Consider the following 18889-nt stretch of genomic DNA (forward strand, 5'->3'; position numbering starts at 1 on the left):
GCGATATAGCATATAAATGCAGGCTTATTGCAAACAGTTCTCAGAGGGTTACCAGTTCCTAAGGAATAGGGCCATGGAAGCTCCCATGTAGGAAACCTAAACATTGGCAAAGAGAAGTGTGTGCAGAGAGAGAAAGATAGACAGAGAGAGGCAGAGAAAGAGAGAGAGAGAAAACAGAAAAAGAGGGAGAATAGAAAAACATATAGAAGAAAATAAAACATCTGGCTATGTAGGGAAGAGCCTCTGGAAGTGGACAAGCCCATTCTACTGGTCTGGAAAGTTAAGGGTAAAGGTGGGGGATGCTAATCATGCCATTGAGAAGGTAGAGACTGAGGGATGCTGGGAAAACCTGGAAGCAAGATCCCCTTCTGTCAAAAGGCAACTCACCAGTTTTCTCAGGTGTGAAGTACAACATATGATAACTAATTCATCCCTTATGTTTAATAGGTTTAGACCAGGCAAGAGATACACAACTAAGTAATCTCACCAAGCCATATATTAAGAATTTCCTGCCTGTACATTCCTGCCCAATTCTCAGGTTATTTCTTTCCTGCAAGGTGTTCAAAGAATGACATTTTGTTATTGAGCAGAAAATAGCTTATCTACAGGAATAGGTCTTTTCCAACAATGAGATTCCAGAGATTAGAATTTCAAGGAGCCCATTGGCTTACTAGATGTTTACCTAAGGGAAATGTAGGAATGTTTATCCAGAATATCCTTATTCCTGACAGGCAGAGAGATTAAAAATATGACAGAGTAGGGACTGAGGAGATTTAAAGTCCAATTTGAGACCACCAATGTTGGCCTGCATGTTATTCTGACTGACATGTGCGCATATCGACAAATACATGGAAAGAGTGGAAGAACTGGAGAGATGACCCACCACAGCTGAGTAGATCCAGAAAATACAGTAGGAGGCAACTTGTCCTCAGGTACAGCCCAAGAATTAATTGCTCTCTGGGACTTTAATCCTTTCTTTCAGATCCAAATCTCCTTCCCTTATAGTTCCTCCATGCTCCACAGGTCTCTGTAAGTGCCTGATTTCTGCAGCCTTATACTGACATCATTTTGAGCCTCAGGTTTCTCTGACAACAAGCACCACAACATCTGGAGTCTTCACCACTCAGGGCTCCTAACCGAAAGTTTGCATGCCTCAGGGCAGCAGAATACAATCCATTTGAGAAAAAGAGGCCTTCATGCCTTCAAATTCTTTCTCTTTATATTAGGCATAATCTCAAGAAGGGGTATACCTGACATGTGTCCTTGTGGGCTTCCATTGCTGCCTATTTACCATGTGTGAGATAAACTCGGTCTGGTGGCTTTGGTCAAGTGGCCAGGGACTTTTTAAACACTTGTATTGTCAGTTTCTATCCTGATCATTTTTGGATACTTCCATATTTTTGTGAAGAATTTGGCTCAGAAACTTCTTTCAGCAGCAAGCTTAAGTTACTTTCTTAGGCTCTCACTCGTCACTCTTTCTTCTGGGTCATCAGGGCTGAGTTAAAGATGAACTTAGGATCAACCTTTCATACCTAAATGCTATTCATGACACAGTGATGGGGCTAAACACATGGTTCAGCACCTAGGAGAACTGGCTGAACACTTTCATTTTCAGACAAATTTTATCATTCAAATTGCCCTGAATTCCTCAATTTTACATGACAATATGTTTACAATGTGAAAGAAGACTATATTTTGTTGATGTAATATCTCAATTACTCTTATTTAAGCATCAGGGAAACAGAACTGTAGGAAAGGTTTTTGGTGTCCAAAGCTGGCAACCAGAAATCAATCATCATATTAAGATGGCCAAAGGAGATGCCACAAAGTTGTTTCCCACTCTGTACATATCTGCCATGGCCTAAAACCCCATAATCACTTTACAGGCAAACACCAGAGTGTTTCTTTTTAAGTAAATATCCTTGTTGTTACATTACCTAGAATCTCTATATTGTATATTTCCTATAGAATGCAGTCCTGTAAGATGAAATGACAAATGGATAATAAGGAGAAACATACAGAATCACAGAACATCAAATCATATATATATGTTCATATCACATCAAGCTATTTAGTGAGATGCAATGGTTTGCCAATTATACCACTTCATTACATCTCTATGACACATGAAAACACAAAGCATTGAGTTACCATATTAAACACATTCATCAGGTTTCTATTCAGTATCAACCATTCATGAAAGTGACGCCGGACTCAATTCTCCAATAAAATCCACAGACTAGCAGAATGGATGCATAAACAAGACCCAATAATCTGTTGCATACAAGAAACACACAGAAAATCACAAAGATAGATATTGCCTGAGAGTAAAGGGCTGGAAGATGGTTTCCAAGCAAATGGACCCAAGAAGCAAGCAGGAGTAGCTATTCTAATATCTAATAAAGTAGATTTTCAACCAAAATCAATCAAAAGAGATAGAGAAGGACACTTCATACTCATCAAGGGAAAAATCCACCAGGAAGATATCACAATCCTGAACATCTATACACCAAATGCAAGGGCACCCACATTTGTAAAAGAAACTTTAATTAAACTTAAACCACACATAGACCCCCACACATTAATAGTGGGAGACTTCAACACCCCACTCTCAACAAAGGACAGGTCAACAAAACAGAAATTAAACAAAGAAACAATAACTCTGACAGAGGTCATGAATCAAATGGACCTCATGGACATCTACAGAACCTTTCACCCAAACTCCAAAGAATTTACCTTCTTCTCAGCACCTCATGGAACCTTCTCCAAAATAGACCACATAGTTGGTAACAAAGTAAGCCTCAACAGATACAAGAAGATTGAAATAATCCCTTGTATCCTGTCTGATCACCATGGACTAAAACTGGACCTCAATGCCAAAAATAGCAAAAGCCTACACACACACGGAAACTGAACAACCTGCTTCTAAATGACAGCTGGATCAGAGAAGAAATAAAGAAAGAAATTAAAGACTTCCTAGAATTCAATAAAAATGAAGGCACAACATACCCAAACCTGTGGGACACAATAAAGGCAGTGCTAAGAGGAAAGTTCATAGCACTAAGTGCCTTCAAAAAGAAATTCGAAACATCTCATGTAAGCAACTTAATGGCTCACTTAAAAGCCCTAGAAATAAAAGAAGCAGACACAGCAAAGAGGAATAGATGACTGGAAATAATCAAACTCAGGGCTGAAATCAATAAATTAGAAACAAATAAAACAATTCAAAGAATCAATAAAACCAAGAGCTGGTTCTTTGAGAAAATAAACAATATAGACAAACCCTTAGCCAAGCTAACTAAAAGGCAGAGAAAAACTATCCAAATCAACAAAATCCAAAACAAAAAGAGGGACATAACCACAGACACTGAAGAAATCCAAACAATAATTAGGTCTTACTTCCAAAGACCGTATGCCACAAAATTTGAAAATCTAAATGAAATGGACAATTTTCTTGACCATTTCTACATGCCAAAGCTGAATCAAGACCAGGTAAACCAATTAAATAGTCCTATATCCCCTAAGGAAATAGAAACTGTCATCAAAAGTCTACCATGCAAAAAAAAGCCCAGGGCCAGATGGTTTCAGCGCAAAATTCTACCAGACCTTCAAAGAAGAGTTAATACCAATACTCTTCAAACTATTCCACATGCCAAAGCTGAATCAAGACCAGGTAAACCAATTAAATATTCCTATATCCCCTAAGGAAAGGAGGGAGGGACCTATGAATGAGATTTAAATTTAATTAATTAATAAAAACTAGTATTTTAATAATTATTCAAAAAGAAATCCCTATGAAATGTTACCATCTTTAGTACATTAATTATATAACATAAAACATAAATTGATGTATAAATTCCAATTTGAACAAGTCACCTCAGTAGAGCATTGCCTTCAAAAAGATGCTCTGGGGTTCCTTTTTGTCCATTGTCAATGACTACCAGGCAGTCTTGCAAATCTTGCCCAAGGTAAACTTGACCCATTACACCTCAAGCTTGTTATGGAGCCCATACTCTATGATCAACATCATTTCCTGTTTGAGAACAATTTCTCAAAGGGTCTTTGCGGGTCACATAGGTTTTGTGACAAACGCAAATTATGGCAACCTGCATGCTGACTTCTCTATGCCCGCTGATTCTATGAACTGATCCCTGTGAGAAAGACAGGTGCACGGAGATTTTAAAGAAAGGAACACACACATGTGTGCGCACGCGCGCACACACACACACAAACACACACACACACACACACACACACACACACAAAATCTATCCTAGTTGGCAACTGCAGCATAAAAGAAGAAATCAATTTAACAGGAATCAAGAATATGTAGTTAGAGTTAGCTGAGGTGTTTCCACCCTGAGATTCCAGAACAGTGTTGGGTGTTTCCCATCAACTATTCATGGCTGGGAGTAGAAACTGTGGATAGGACAATGATTCTGTAAATGCTCATTCACCAGCATTGACTAGCACTAGTGTGCATGCCATAATAAGTGAGACCACCTGGACTTGCAACTAGCTATTCTGCCTATTTCTCTACCAGAGAAAAGAACAGTAAAGACAGAGTAAAGAACAGCACAGGGTGACAATAGTCACTACATCCTAGAAGACCCACTTGTCTTGTAAGCAATGTACATATCAGCCAGGAGGACAAGACTGTCCTGGATAAAACTACTGGAAAAGAAGAACACTGTTATACCTCAAAATGATCGTGGCATTGTCTCTGCTCTCATGCACAGGTAAATCTCACATACACCTAAGTGGCCAGATTTTCAGTCTTTTGTATCTGTTCAAATTGCTAAAGTGTAACCTGGGCCTAGGATCTGAAAGAGAGTCAACAATGACAAAATATTTGAATATATACCCATAGGGATATGAGCGTCCACCTCTCATCAGAGAAGACTCTCTTTACAACAAATGGAGACCATCACTGCAAATCACATCTGGTTACAAGGGAAAATGTCTACAAATCATGGTGATCCCGACCCCAACAGATATCTATATCCCATAGCTACAGCCTCAGTGACTCCACAAATAGTGTGGATGGTGGGGCAAAGAGATTCTGAGAGGCAAGATACAAGGAAGTGTGATGTGAAACAGCCTGTCTTAAAATGGTTGCATAAACAAGAACAAAATAATGAATGTGTTGATGTAGAAGGGAGAATTTTGGAAGGGACTCACTACTAGACCAAGAAATTAGCCTCTCTCAGGGATGAGCTTTCTAAGTGATCACCCAATACAAAGTGTTCAGCCCTTGGGATGGTTATTCTTGCTTGTCAACTTGATTACATCTGCAATTAACTAAAATGCAAGAGCTTGGGAAATTTAGCCTGAGACATATTTTTTGATTGAATAATCGGAAGCAGGGAGACCCACCTAAAACCAGATCATTTACACTCTGAGGATCCACCCTAAAACTTTGCCATACCTTTGTTTAAACAAACTGAACCATCTCCCCTCAACACACCCACCCACTCGAGGATTCTCCAGGGCAGAAGCTAAATGGTTTCTTATAACCTGTTCAACTAGGGTTGAGACGTTTGTTCCAGGATTTGGAACTTGTTTCTCTAGGTGAGAAGTAATTTACTAAGGGAATGGGAGGATCTCCACCACGTGGTCTGCCATAAGGAATTTCTGTCACATCATTGATTTTAATCCAGTTACCAGAAGAAGCTACAGCATCAATGAAAGCATACGGCCTGACTTTCATCCATGGAATTCTTGCAGTTCTTATCTGAACCACATTTCTAGCTACAGGACTCAAATAAATTTTACATACATATGAAATCTTCATCAGATGACAAATCTAGTGTCATAGTTGAGAATTCATTGGATGAGTTACATGTAATTTTAACCTCTTTCTCATCATTAGTACACACTCGTTGGAGTCTGTCTCAACATACTCATACGGTTCCTTGGGCTCTCTAAATACTAAACATATCTCAATGTAAAAAAACCAGCATGTCACAGAAAATAGTCCTAAACACTCTTTTCCTTCCAGTCCTCTTTTGATCTCATAATTTTTGAAACAACATTAAATTAATTTAGCATTGATTTGATTAACTATAAAAGTAAACAAAACATTAGATTGCAAGTCTAGTAAAAACAAACAAAAAGCCTAGTAATGCTTATTTACAAGAACGTAGAAGAGACACTCAAGGAATACCACAGACTGTAAAATCCAACAGATCATGGGGATCCCAGACCCAAGAGATACCCCTATATCCTAACCCCTGCATCATTGGCTCCAGAAACATTTTGGAAGAGGGTGAGAAAGCTAGAAAGAGCCAGAATCCCAGGAAGTCTGCAGTGAAACTGCCTCTTATAGAAATGCCTGCATAAACAAGACCAGAACAATGGACATATTGATATGGTAGTGGAAAATTTTGAAAAAGTCCCACCCCTAGACAAAGAATTAGCGTCTTTGAGGGATGAGCTCCCTAACTGATCACCTAGCACAAAGTGGTCAGTCCTTGTGATGTCTATTCTTTAGTCTTGCTTGTCAATTTGATGGCATCTGGAGTTAACTAAAACCCAGGAGGCTGGAATCTACCTTTCTCTTTCTTTCTTCTCTTTCTCTTTCTCTTTCTCTTTCTCTTTCTCTTTCTCTTTCTCTTTCTCTTTCTTCTCTTTCTCTTTCTCTTTTTTCTCTCTTTTTGTGACAGGGTTTCTCTATGTAGTCTTGGCTGTCCTTTACTCACTTTAGATACCATGTTGGCCTTAAACTCAGAGATCTGACTGCCTCTGCCTCCCTGAATATTAGGATTACAGGCATACACCACTACACCTGCCCAGCTGGAAATTTTCTTGGGAGGAATTTTTCTTGATTGAATTATTTGAAGCGGAAAGACCCAACCAAACCCAGATCTTTCCAGGTGTGAGGATCTACCTAAAACCTTACCCAAAACATTCTCTTTCATGGCTGCCTATATAAAGGATTTGTAAGAAGGGAAGAGAATGGGAAAGCGATGCAATTTTATTTCAGCTAAAAACATGAAATATACAAACTCAGCATCCATGTGAAAAGGTACCTGATTGAGATGTGGTAGGTTTTTAACTATACATCTACAGCATTAACACACAATTCTCCATCTGGTCAACATGAACTCTAGACAGCTGGGGAGCTAGGAATCCTTGAACTCCAACGTCATGCTACAGAGTCAAAGTAAACAGAATGAGATTTATGTCTTTTTTTATAATTTTTTTTAAGAAAATAAAGTTAAGAGAGTAGGGAATGGGGATGGCTGGAAGAAGTAACCTTTCAGATGAATGTGATCAAAACAAGGACAGAATTCTTGAAGATCTTAACATTTTATTGTTGGTATTTGCTTGAATCAGAGATGGATGACACCATCATCTGTTACATGATTGAAAACAAAATATGAGCACTGTAAACTATTATTGTAAATTACGTACCTTTAAAAAAAAAAAGAAAAAGCAAAGTTCTTACTGTATAATTTAGCAGGCCTTGAACTAAAAATTTCCTGCTTCATTAGCCCAGGACCTAGGACTCTGGGATTAAAGGTGTGAGCCTCCACCCAGCTAAACAGTAACTCGGGAAAACTTGTTGGGGAGATTTGCTTGTGCAGATTGGAAACAAGGTTGGTTCAATCTACAAGAACTCACTATTGGAAGCATTAGTGAAAGCAACCAGGGGAAGAAGTGGGCGTGGTCATCACAGCCTCCATGAAAGGAGACTCCAGGGCCTAACCAGGTTCATTCTTCTCCACACTAGACCGAGTGTGGAGTGTGTTTCCAAACTTTCTAGCTCGAGACCCTGCTAGATCTATCACTTCCACACATTGAGAATTTGACCCCAGAGCTGAGCTAATAATACTGCATCTCTACCAAACACTGCTGAGGCCTGAGAAAATTTCTTGGGTGAGTGAGAAATTCACAAGGAAAAAGTATATTATGTTTTTTATTTTTAATTAATTACAAATCTGAAGGTTCTGTTTAGAATTAACATTTTTATGTTTAACAAAAAAAAGTGATCATCTTTCTTGGTCATCTTTCTCCTTATATAATGTGGATTAAAGTTATGGATATTTTTAGATTTGTCATAATGAACATTCTAGATGGTCTGATGTGATGATCTGGGGGATTGTTACAAGATACTTTTCAATTTTGTGCTTTGCCAAATTATAAAATATTTTAAGAGTGTTTTCTTTTGTATGTACTGCATAGATGCAAGACTAACACCTCCAAATAATGGATATACTTATAATATATAATGATTAAATGCTCTAAATTATTTGGAAATATATCAGAATTTAGAGATATTTAGGAACAGCATAGAAGTAAATTTTTCTGTTTTTAATCACTGAGTAGTATTCCATTGTGCAAGTGTACCACGTTTTCATCATCCATTCTTCAGTTGAGCGGCATCTAGGTTCTTTCCAGCCTCTGACTATTATGGATAAAGCTCCTATGAACATAAATGAGCAAGTGGCCTTGTGGTACGGTGGAGCATCTTTAGGGTATATAGCTAGGAATGGTATTTCTGGGTCTTGATGTACAATGTTTCCCAGTTCTCTGAGAAAACTCCAGATTGATTTCTGCAGTAGTTGTACAAATTTTCACTCCCACCAGCAATGGGGAAGCATTCCTCTTGCTCCACATCCTTGCCAGAATGTGCTGCACTTGACTTTTTGGTCTTAGCCATTCTGATGGGTGTAAGATCTAATCTTGGTGTCATTTTGATTTGTATTTCCCTGATGACTAAGGACATCGAACATTTCTTGAAGTACTTCCTGATCATTAGACATTTCTCTCTTGAGAAATCTCTGTTTAGCTCTATACCACATTTTTTAATTGTTTTTTTTTTGTTTGTTTGTTTGCTGGTGTTTAATTTCTTGAGTTCTTTATATATTTTTGATATTAGCTTTCTGTCAGATGTAGGGTTAGTGAAGATCTTTTTCCATTCTGAAGGCTGCTATTTTGTGCTATTGAGAGTGTCCTTTGCCTTGGAGAACTTATTCAATTTCATGAGGTCCCATTTATTGATTATTGATCTTAGTGCCTGAGCTGTTGTTGTTCTGTTTAGGAAGTTGTTTCCTGTACCAATGAGTTCAAGTCTATTTTTCACTTTCTCTTTCATTAGATTTAGTGTATCTGGTTTATGTTGAGGTCTTAGAACCTCCTGAAGTGTAGAATTGTGCAGGGTGATTAATATAGATCTATTTGCATTCTTCTGCATACAGACATCGAGTTATACCAACACAATTTGTTGAATGGTTTTGGCTTCTTTGTAAAAACTCCAGTATCTGGGTCTATTTCTGACTCTTCAATTCCTTTCATGAACTTCTCTGTTTTTATACTAATAACATGTGATTTTTCTTAACCATTGCTCTGTAATACAGCATATCACGGATGGTGATAACTCAGGAAGTTTTTGGTTCTTGTATTTTGTTTTATTGTACAGGATTGTTTCAGCTATGCTGGCTGTTTTACTTTTCTATATGAAGTTGAGAATTGTTCTTTTAAGGTCTCTAAAGAACTGTGTTGGAATGTTGGTAGGAATTGCATTGAGTCTTCTGGGCTGCTTGATAGTCTACCATGTTGGTAGAATTGGCTATTCCTGACAGAGCTTGATATTGAGTTGGAAGGCTGTATGCAGTTAAAGACAGCACTAATCACACCATTCTATTTATAATAGTACATTCTGGTTAAAGTCTGATGCAACCTTCAGCCTCAGTGTTGTATTTTAGTTAACTCTGTGTACTTCCAAAGCATTATGGGGTGAGTTGTCTATTATACAAAAAATTAACTTCATGGAAAACATGACCATCAGAGAAGTTAAGGCCACATCTTTTTTTCTAATCATTGAAAACGAGTGTTAGTCCTGGATTTTGAGTTATGTCTCAACCACCTATATAGCCACTGGACTCCATCAGTTTCAAATCCCAGGAAATTTAAGTTATTATCACAAAATTGGCATCAATAAAAGCAAGATTATTTATTTTATAAAAGTTAAAACAGATGAGAAATGGGAACCCTATTGATTAGATAACCAAGTCTCAAATAGTCACGAGAGCTTCCTTTATGTCTCAAGATTTTCCCTCATAAACTCAAGGCAGGAATTGTGTCTTTGGGAAGCAAACAATTTCCACAGAGGGTTTTCCTAGTATTCAACTGGTGTTAATTAGGATTGGTATGAAAATGACTTCTCAATTCTGTGAATGATTATTGGGTTTGATTTTTCAGATGCAAAGTTCCACCATAAATTCTATTGAGATAATTGCACCATTTCATGGGTTATGGTCTCAAACTAAAGAAAAAGCAGAAGAGGAGCTGAACATAAGTTTTTCTTGCTTCCCACTGTGTGATGTTGGATGCCAGGAGACCAGCTGCTTTGAACTCCTGCTACCATTTCTTCCACAGCATGATGGCCAATACTCTTGAGTTATGAGCCATCATAAAGTATTATTCTTGGCAAGTGGTGGAACAAAGGAAACTTAATGTGATATCAAACAAAAGCATTTAATGGAATAGGTGTAAAGTAGGGTTTATTTTATTGAATAGAAAAGAAGAAGGTGTTCTACTAACGTACGTCTGCAATGAAAGGCCAGCTGTGTAGTTGATTGACTTTGATCACTGTACAGTGTATTTTTCCTACCACATTGTTTTTCTCTACATCAAAGATGGCTATGGCCTTGAATCAACATACCAATCTGGGCTGAAGTCTCCAGAAGAATTGCAGATGGGCAGACAGAAGGTCATCAGATGCTCTGTGTTTCCATAGAGAAAATTGTGCCAGGAATTATCAACAACTATACACCTATGCTTCATTTTCCTTTTGGTCATACAAAAAATGAGTCCTGTTTTGACACAGACAGAACTGAATCACAATTTGAGTCAGATTTTGTGAAGTTTCTTGCTTCTCTAGTGCCCAATAATAGTAATTCTGTTTCTTTCCTCAGGAAAATGGAGTCAGGCATCTCACAGGCTTTCCAGGAAGAGCTCACTTGCTCCATCTGCTTGGGCTGCCTTTCAGACTCAATCACCATAAGCTGTGGACACAGCTTCTGTCGGGCCTGCCTCTGCCTTTCCTGGGAAGACCTGCAAGTTCCTGTCCACTGTCCCACATGTAGGCATCCATCCCAACAGAAGGACTTCAGAACCAACGTTGTTCTGAAGAAGCTGGTGCACATTGCCAGACAAAACATTCTCATGAAGTACCTGAACTCTGAGGAGAACAAGTGTGTGACCCACAAGGAGATAAAGAGGATCTTCTGTGAGGAGAACAGGGTCCTTCTCTGTCAACTGTGCTCTGACTCTCAGGAGCACAAGGGTCACAGACACTGTCCCATTGAAGCAGCTGCTGAGGGGCAAATGGTAAGTGATGTTTCTGAGAGAACATGGCAGCTGGAGAGAGGGAGCTTAGCAGAGCACAGAAAGATGCCTGTCCTGATTATGAGGAAGCCTTTCTGTTCTAAATGGTGGCAAATTTTAAACATGTAATGGAGAGAGAGTGACTATAAATATAAACATTTGTTTAGAAAACCCTAAGTGTAAAGATAATATCTAATTTATATTTCTTCATGTCCAGGTCACTGGAAAGTGACCACGTAAGATCATATCTTTCTAAACTGTCCATGACTGGTGACTAAATGAGAGAAAAAAAATACATTGGAATTAACTAGAGAGAAGGATCTGGGAATCCCAACCAGATGGATGTTACCCAGTGAGTCTTATAAATCACTTAACAAAGGGTTATATTGTATTTTTTATTTCTATTCCCTAAAATCTAAAATTCATTGTCAATAAAAGAAAAATGAAGTACACTGTGATCCTTCTACTCTCCCTAAAGTAATCTGTTCATTGCCTAAGGGTCCATCAGTACTACCCAAAGTAGACACTCATTGTGTTTTACAGGAGAGATTTCTAAATCAAATGGCATCTTTATGGGAGAAGCTCCAAGAAAATCAAGAGAATCTAAAGGCAGAGAACAGAATGACAACTCAGTGGTCGGTGGGTATGAAACTGATGCTGAAAATCAGCTTGAAAATAAGTTGAGGCAGCTCTCTTGAAAACTTCACAAGCTGGGAATAAGGCATGGGCATTGATACTAGGAAAACCTTTTCTGCAGGTCTCTAATTCTGAGTGTGGTATACAACTCTGCACTCAGAGAGCGTGGACAGGCTGTGGTAGAGAATGTTGAGTCTAATGAGTGACTTCCTGACAGTTCAGCACAGTGTGTTTGACTTTATGGCTATATCATGATATTTAATTTCTACGTGCAGAATGTTATGTTTGTGTGAACATATGAATTATCAAAAATATCTTTTCAATTGGCTCAAGATGTCATTAAATTGATGAAAATACTTAGAGAAAATGATGGGTTTGTTTGATTGTGCCACTAACAAAGAAAATTGAATGAAATAAAATAATTTCCATTTCTAAAAAGTGGGAACAGTAAAAGTGGGGACAGGATCGACCAGTCAAATTTAAGCTTAGATGGAATCAGTTGAGATGATAAAATATTCTGGGCTTTTCCTTCAGGACTATGTGACTCTTCGGAAAGAAATGATCAGGAAAGAATATAGGAAACTACATCCAATCCATTATGAAGAAGAAAAGCAGCATATAGAGTATATGGAAAATGAAGGCCAGACTAGGTTAGAGAAACTGAGGAAAAGTGAAGCCTTGATGGTCCAAAAGAGGAGTCAACTAATAGAAATGTATCGGGAGCTGATGACAATGTCCCAGCAGCCATATGTGGTGCTGCTCCAGGTGAGCATGGAGGAGTGCATGGAAGGTCTTTGTTATCTGAGGCCCATACTGGGACTGTTACATCTAAGATAGCTGTCCACAATCCATGCACTTATTGTCAGCGGATATTAGGGATAATCTGGAGACACTATGTTCTGTCATACCTTAAAAGAGCAAGCTTTTGACCCTGTGTCAGTGAATTCCCCATTGAATATCTCCTCATCTTTTGCTTTTGTAGCTTGTTTCTCTAAAATCCCAAATTCAGTTATTCCTGTTAGCAAACATTTATTCTTTTTTGCCTCTACTTGAAAATTATGTACAGTTTTAAAGAAATTTATAGCTAATGTCTTCTCTTTACAAAATGTATTTTTGTGTGTTCTTTGGAAGATGAAGCTTTGATGCATGGACTTCTTTGGTGGTAAATGATGGCCTGAAACTCATAGTAATCCTGAGGTCTAAAAACCCCAAATTTTGGAATTACAGGCATGAGATGTCATTCAGGGGTGACTTTGCAGTTTGAAAGTATTCTTAGTAAAATCATGCCTGTGCTTTGTGGACAGGCTCAAGGAAAGTCCCACTTGCAGAGCACTGTGGGTTGTAAAACAATGTACAATCCCTATGCATGTTCTTCTCCAATATTGCGCTCACTGTCTGATTTCATTGAGAATTCTTTTCTGCTCATTTGTTTGTTTGGTATTATCTTAAGACATGAAAATAAATTTGAAAGGTCAATAAGTGTGATGATGACTAACATTTATATGAACTTCATACAAAAACATTGTAAGCCATTTCTTCAGAAATCTTAACTATTCTTGTTGTCTTTGCAGGATTTGGAAGACATGTTCAGAAGGTGAGTACAATCATCAGTGCAAGCCAGGATCCTTGAACTAGGCTATAAAATTGACCAAGCTGCCTTAGCAAACTAAAAATATCCTTTAGATATGAATAATACACAATTGCTTGTGTATGAAGTTTGAGATTGGTTTCATGTATATGACACCTATTCTTTACCAGAAAATATCTTTACTTACTACATAACAGTAAAGCAGTGTATGCAAGAGGGCTTGGTGATAAAATATCTACTTTTGAAATCATAAATCTTGAGGCCCATCAGCAGCATTTTCTGGTAGTAGAAATAGCAGAACACATGGACAAACAAATTGGTAACAGGAAGGTCTCCAAAAAGTATCTAGGAGGAAACTGCTTTGTCTCCTGATCTTAGGGTCACTATGATATCCGAAAATGCTTGTGTGAAAGATTTTCAGTCAACTGTTCACTTGTACGAATTTGATTTGCTTTCTTTATGTGTGTGCACACATGCATGTGTGCCATTGTCCAAGTGTGGAGGTCAGAGGACAATTTTCAGGAGTCAGTCCTTTCCTTCCACCATGGGTTCCAGGGATTGAAATCAAGTTGTCAAGCTTGTGTAGGAAGGGATTTAACTCCTGAGTCACTGTCTGAACTTGGAGTGAGCATTTCTCCTAATCACTGTGATGGTGTCTTTAGCACCAGGCAGACCAAGGTCTTCTTCTCCTTGCAGGAGTGAGTCAGTGCAGCTCTGCATGCCCCAGCCTATGAAACCAGAGCTCAGTGCCCTGCCCATCACTGGACTGATTGAGAGGTCCAAGTACTTCCAAGGTGAGTGTCAGCACTGCTGAAATGACTGGAGGTGTCCTTCAACAATGAGATAACCCTAACAAACCTGTCTTTTTTTAATCTCCACTGAAAGATATGTCAATGTAAGTCTCATTTCTAATCATGTTTATTCACATGGTCATTTAAAAATATAGATGAACATGAATATATTGTTGTATGTGATCCAGGATGAAAATATAGTATCAGTTTTTTCTTGTGACATAAGGAATGATAAATTAATTCAATATAATCTAATTCATGTTAAATAAACCCAATGATGAAGATATTTGATTGTCTCTCCTTAAACATTTTAGCAGTTGAATTTATAAAGTACATGCACTTCTTTGCTTAAAAATGCACAAAATATAGCGTTATATACTTGTAATCTTAACAATATAATGTTGAGACATGAGGATTACTGGTGAGTTTGAGGCTAGTGTGGTCGATAAAGTGAGTTCCAGGTCAGTCAAAAATATATACCAAGACTGTGTCAAACAGAATTAAATAAATAAACATAAAATAACTATGTACACAGGGTGTATATCATGAGCAATAAAAATAAAACAAAATTGTAGGATATGAGACAGTGTCTAAATTTCCCTATTAGATATAAATGTGAATTATACCCTCACAGGGAAAGAGTATCAGAGATGCCAGGGGATAAAGGTAGACAGTAACAACCAGCAAACCTCTTTTAATGCATATTTAGCTTGTCCTTGAGTATAAACATGAGTGCTTCCATGCAAATAAAGATATGATTATCATTGCCCCTCTCTTACAAATTGGTTTTATGGAGGACCATGATGACAGCCTTCACTCCAGACCTTGAAGCAATGCATGCATCTTCCTTTTGCCAGGTGTAATTAAAATTCACCTGACAGAAGTTGGATGAAGCTCCCTCCTCTTTTTTTCATCAGGATCCCATTCTGTTGCTTGTGGAATTTCTTGACTTTGAAGTGTTTGAGCCACATTTAACCCTCTAGGCTTAGCCTTCTCTTTTATAATTCTCTTTTAAAATTCAGGCACCTCTCTGACCTGAGAAATTAAAATATTCATTTTAATTAAAATGTTGCCTCTTTCCACAGTGTACATTTCATTTGGAAAAGCAATCTTACCCCCTGACAGGATGACCCTATTTGATGCTGTGAGAAGATTCAACTGTAGGCCTCACCAAGAGGAGACATCTGTGAAATCATCTCAACACTATTTTGCTGCCAGGGGATCACAAAGCTTCACCACTGGGAAATATTACTGGGAGCTGAATTTAACAAAGTCTTTTGAATGGGCCCTAGGAGTCTTTCAGGATGACCTTCAACAGAATGAACTTGAGGGTGTATTTCTCCTTTTGTGTGCAAAGCAGGGTAACCAGTACAGTCTCCTTACCACCTGCCCAGAATCTCAACACTTTATAGAGAAGCCAGTGGGCCGGGTTGGTGTGCTCCTTGATTGTGACGGTGGATATGTCAATTTCCTGGATGTTGCCAAGAGTTCTCTCATATACAGTTACCCTCCTGGCACCTTCAATTACCCTGTCAGGCCTTTCTTCACCTTTGGCTGCACATGTTCATAGGAAGCTGTAATCCAGTACTTTAGTGTTGTTTAAGTATTTCCTTCTCTATAGTTCTCTCTCTCTCTCTCTTTTGTAATTATACAATAAAATACTATTAAATATGGCTGACTATGTTTCCTTTTCATTTGTGGTCATCACCTTTTCTAAGTAGGTTTCCCTTGTTTCATTGTTTGTTAATTAGTCTTTGCATACATTTCAGAATTATCAGTTAGCAGTGACATTCAAGTTCAGAATTACAGCCCTTATTAAGAATGCTTGGGACCCTCAGTTGGATTTAGCATTTTAAAAATGTTATTTAGATGTGGGATTCTATTTTAATAGTTTCAAGCACAGATGTGTATTTGCTGGCTAATTTTGTTTTAACTTGACACACGATATTTTGGGTTTTGAGACAGGGTGTTTTTTAATGTAGTGTTAGCTGTCCTGGAACTAACTATGGAGTCTAGTCTTGCATCAGACAAAGAGGAATCTGTCTCTGCCTTTGAAATGTTGGGAATAAACATGTGCAAATCCAACACCAGGACATTGTTTGTATAGACATTGATTGTACAGATCTTCAGATATATATGGAAATATAAAAAAAATAAATAAAGAAAGCTTAAATAACCCAGGTATTATAAGGAACTTCTGGAGATACCACTATCCCTGTTTTCAAATTGTACTTCAGAGTAGTAGAACTAGAAACACTTTGGCATTATCATATAATTTGACACACTTATCAACAGCCAAAATGAATCTTCACATATGAATTCAAACACTTATGAACATGTAATAATTTTTAAGTGTAAAAAGGCCAAAAATTACATACAAAATAGAAGAGAGCATCTTAAATAAAGTTTGCTGGTTAAATTGGATGGCTGTATGTAAAAGGCAAAAATATAACCATATTTATTATCCTGTACAGAACCCAATAGAAATGAATCAAAGATACCTTTAATAGATAGAAGAGGTGAACCATAGCCTTGATCTCATTGGAACAGGAAAAGATTGCATGAAATCAAAAAGCTTCTGTTTGTCAAAGCAAACCTTTATTAGGACATAGCAAACTGTAGAAATAATTAACCTATAAGAATTGGATATTAAGAAAATAATTGATGCAGTTAAAAATATTTGTATTAAGAGAGGAAACTCATCAACCTCCACTTCAGGAAGACTGCACCCCATACCTGCCTTCTCTAATCCTCAGCTCACCAAGAAGAGGCTCAGGGTGCTCTGCCCAGGGTTTAGTTAACAGCCCAACATTTTGGTTAAAAGAACCAAATCATTTACTCTTTTGCCCTAGAATTCTGGAAAGTAGATTCTAAATGGCTTCCACTACTCTGCTCAACTAAGGTTAAGGTTGAATTGCCTGGTGTTTGGGACAAGGATAAGAGGGAAAGAATCATATTTTTCAGTTACCTCAGAGCAGATTTTCAGACCTGACTTTGAAAATACCAGATTTCTTTGTTTTTAAGAGCTAAGTAGTATTCCATTGTGTAAATGTACCACACTTTCTGTATCCATTCTTTGGTTGAGGGACACCTTGGTTGAGTCCAGTTGCTGGCTCTTATGAATAAATCTGCTATGAACATAGTTGAGCAAATATCCTTGTTGTATGTTGGAGCATCTTTTGGGTTATATGCCCAGGAGTGGTACAGCTGGGCCTTGAGATAGAACTATTCAATATTTTCTGAGAAAGTGCCAAGTTGATTTCCAGAGAAGCTGCACAAGTTTGCACTCCCACCAGCAGTGGAGTAATTTTCCCCTTTTCTACATGCTTGCCACCATGAGTTCTCACTGGAGTTTTTGATCTTAGCCATTATGACTGGTGGGAGATAGAATCTTAGAGTAGTTTTGATTTGCCTTTCTGTGAGGGCTAAAGACAGTAAGCATTTCTTTCAGTGCTTCTCTGCCATTCGAGATTCCTCTGTTGTGAAATCATGAAACTTGCAGGCAAATGGATGGAACTAGAAAAGATCATCCTAAGTGAGGTAATACATACCGAGAAAGACCCACATGGTATGTACTCACTTGTAAGCAGATATTAGACCTATAGTAGAGGATAACCATACTATAATCCACAAACCCAAAGAAGCTAAGGAACAATGGGGACAAGGGAGGGTGCCAGAATGTCACTCAGAGGAGAACTAGAATAGACAGCAGAGGTGGAGGGGGACATAAGGACTGAAGTGATCACCTCCTAGTCAGGCAGGACTAGTGGAAAGAGGGGAACAACAACCCACCAACAAAACCTGGGATCCAAAAATTACCCTGTCTACAGGAAGTGCAGGGATAAAGAGGGAACAGAGGTTAAGGGAAAGTCCACCCAGTAATTAGCCCAACCTGAGATCTACCCAAGGATAGAGAGGCAGCCCTGACACTAATAATGATGCTCTGCTCTGCTTAAACATAGGAGCCTAAGTCAACTGTCCTCTGGGAGGCTCCCATCAGCAGTGGATCCAGACAGAAGCTGGGACTTGCAGCCAAGCATGGGGCAGAGCTCTCAGGTTTCTGTGGAAGAGTTGGAGCAAAGATGGAAGGACCTGGAGGGGCAGGAACCTCACAAAGAGACCAACAGAAACAAGTAACCCAGACCCATGGGGCTTTCAGAGACTGCGACATCAACAAAGGAGCATGTATCAACTATGGCACCTAGCTCCTCTCCACAAATGTAGCAAATGGAATACTTAGTCTTCATATAAGGTGACTGCAAGTGGAGTGGGGGCTGTTTCTACGATTGACTCCACTGTCTGATTTTGGATCATTTCCTCATGGCATGCCTGCCTTGCCTAGCCTGGGGAATGAGGATAGGCACAGTCCTAATGTGACTTAATGTGCTGGGGAGTGTTGGAATGGAGTAGGATGTGTGGAGCTATAAAATGGCTGCTGGATTCTAAACTGCTTGTAATCCATGAACCACAGCCTGCTTAGCAGGACATGGTGAATTTTCACCCCTAAAACACAGGTGTTGTTTGTTCTTTAGATGTGTGC

At 38.4% G+C, this 18889-nt stretch overlaps 1 protein-coding gene across 1 annotated transcript; it reads left to right on the forward strand.

Moving 5' to 3' along the window:
• Positions 1-10926: 10926 nt before the first annotated feature.
• On the forward strand, positions 10927-15919 carry LOC132654801 (tripartite motif-containing protein 43B-like). Its single transcript, XM_060386093.1, has 5 exons — positions 10927-11337; positions 12505-12735; positions 13542-13564; positions 14255-14352; positions 15435-15919. The coding sequence occupies exons 1-5, from the start codon at positions 10927-10929 to the stop codon at positions 15917-15919; spliced, it is 1248 nt and encodes a 415-aa protein (XP_060242076.1).
• The last annotated feature ends 2970 nt before the right edge of the window (positions 15920-18889 follow it).

The sequence above is a fragment of the Meriones unguiculatus genome, chromosome 6, assembly GCF_030254825.1.
Source record: "Meriones unguiculatus strain TT.TT164.6M chromosome 6, Bangor_MerUng_6.1, whole genome shotgun sequence".
NCBI classification, from domain to species: Eukaryota; Metazoa; Chordata; class Mammalia; order Rodentia; family Muridae; genus Meriones; species Meriones unguiculatus.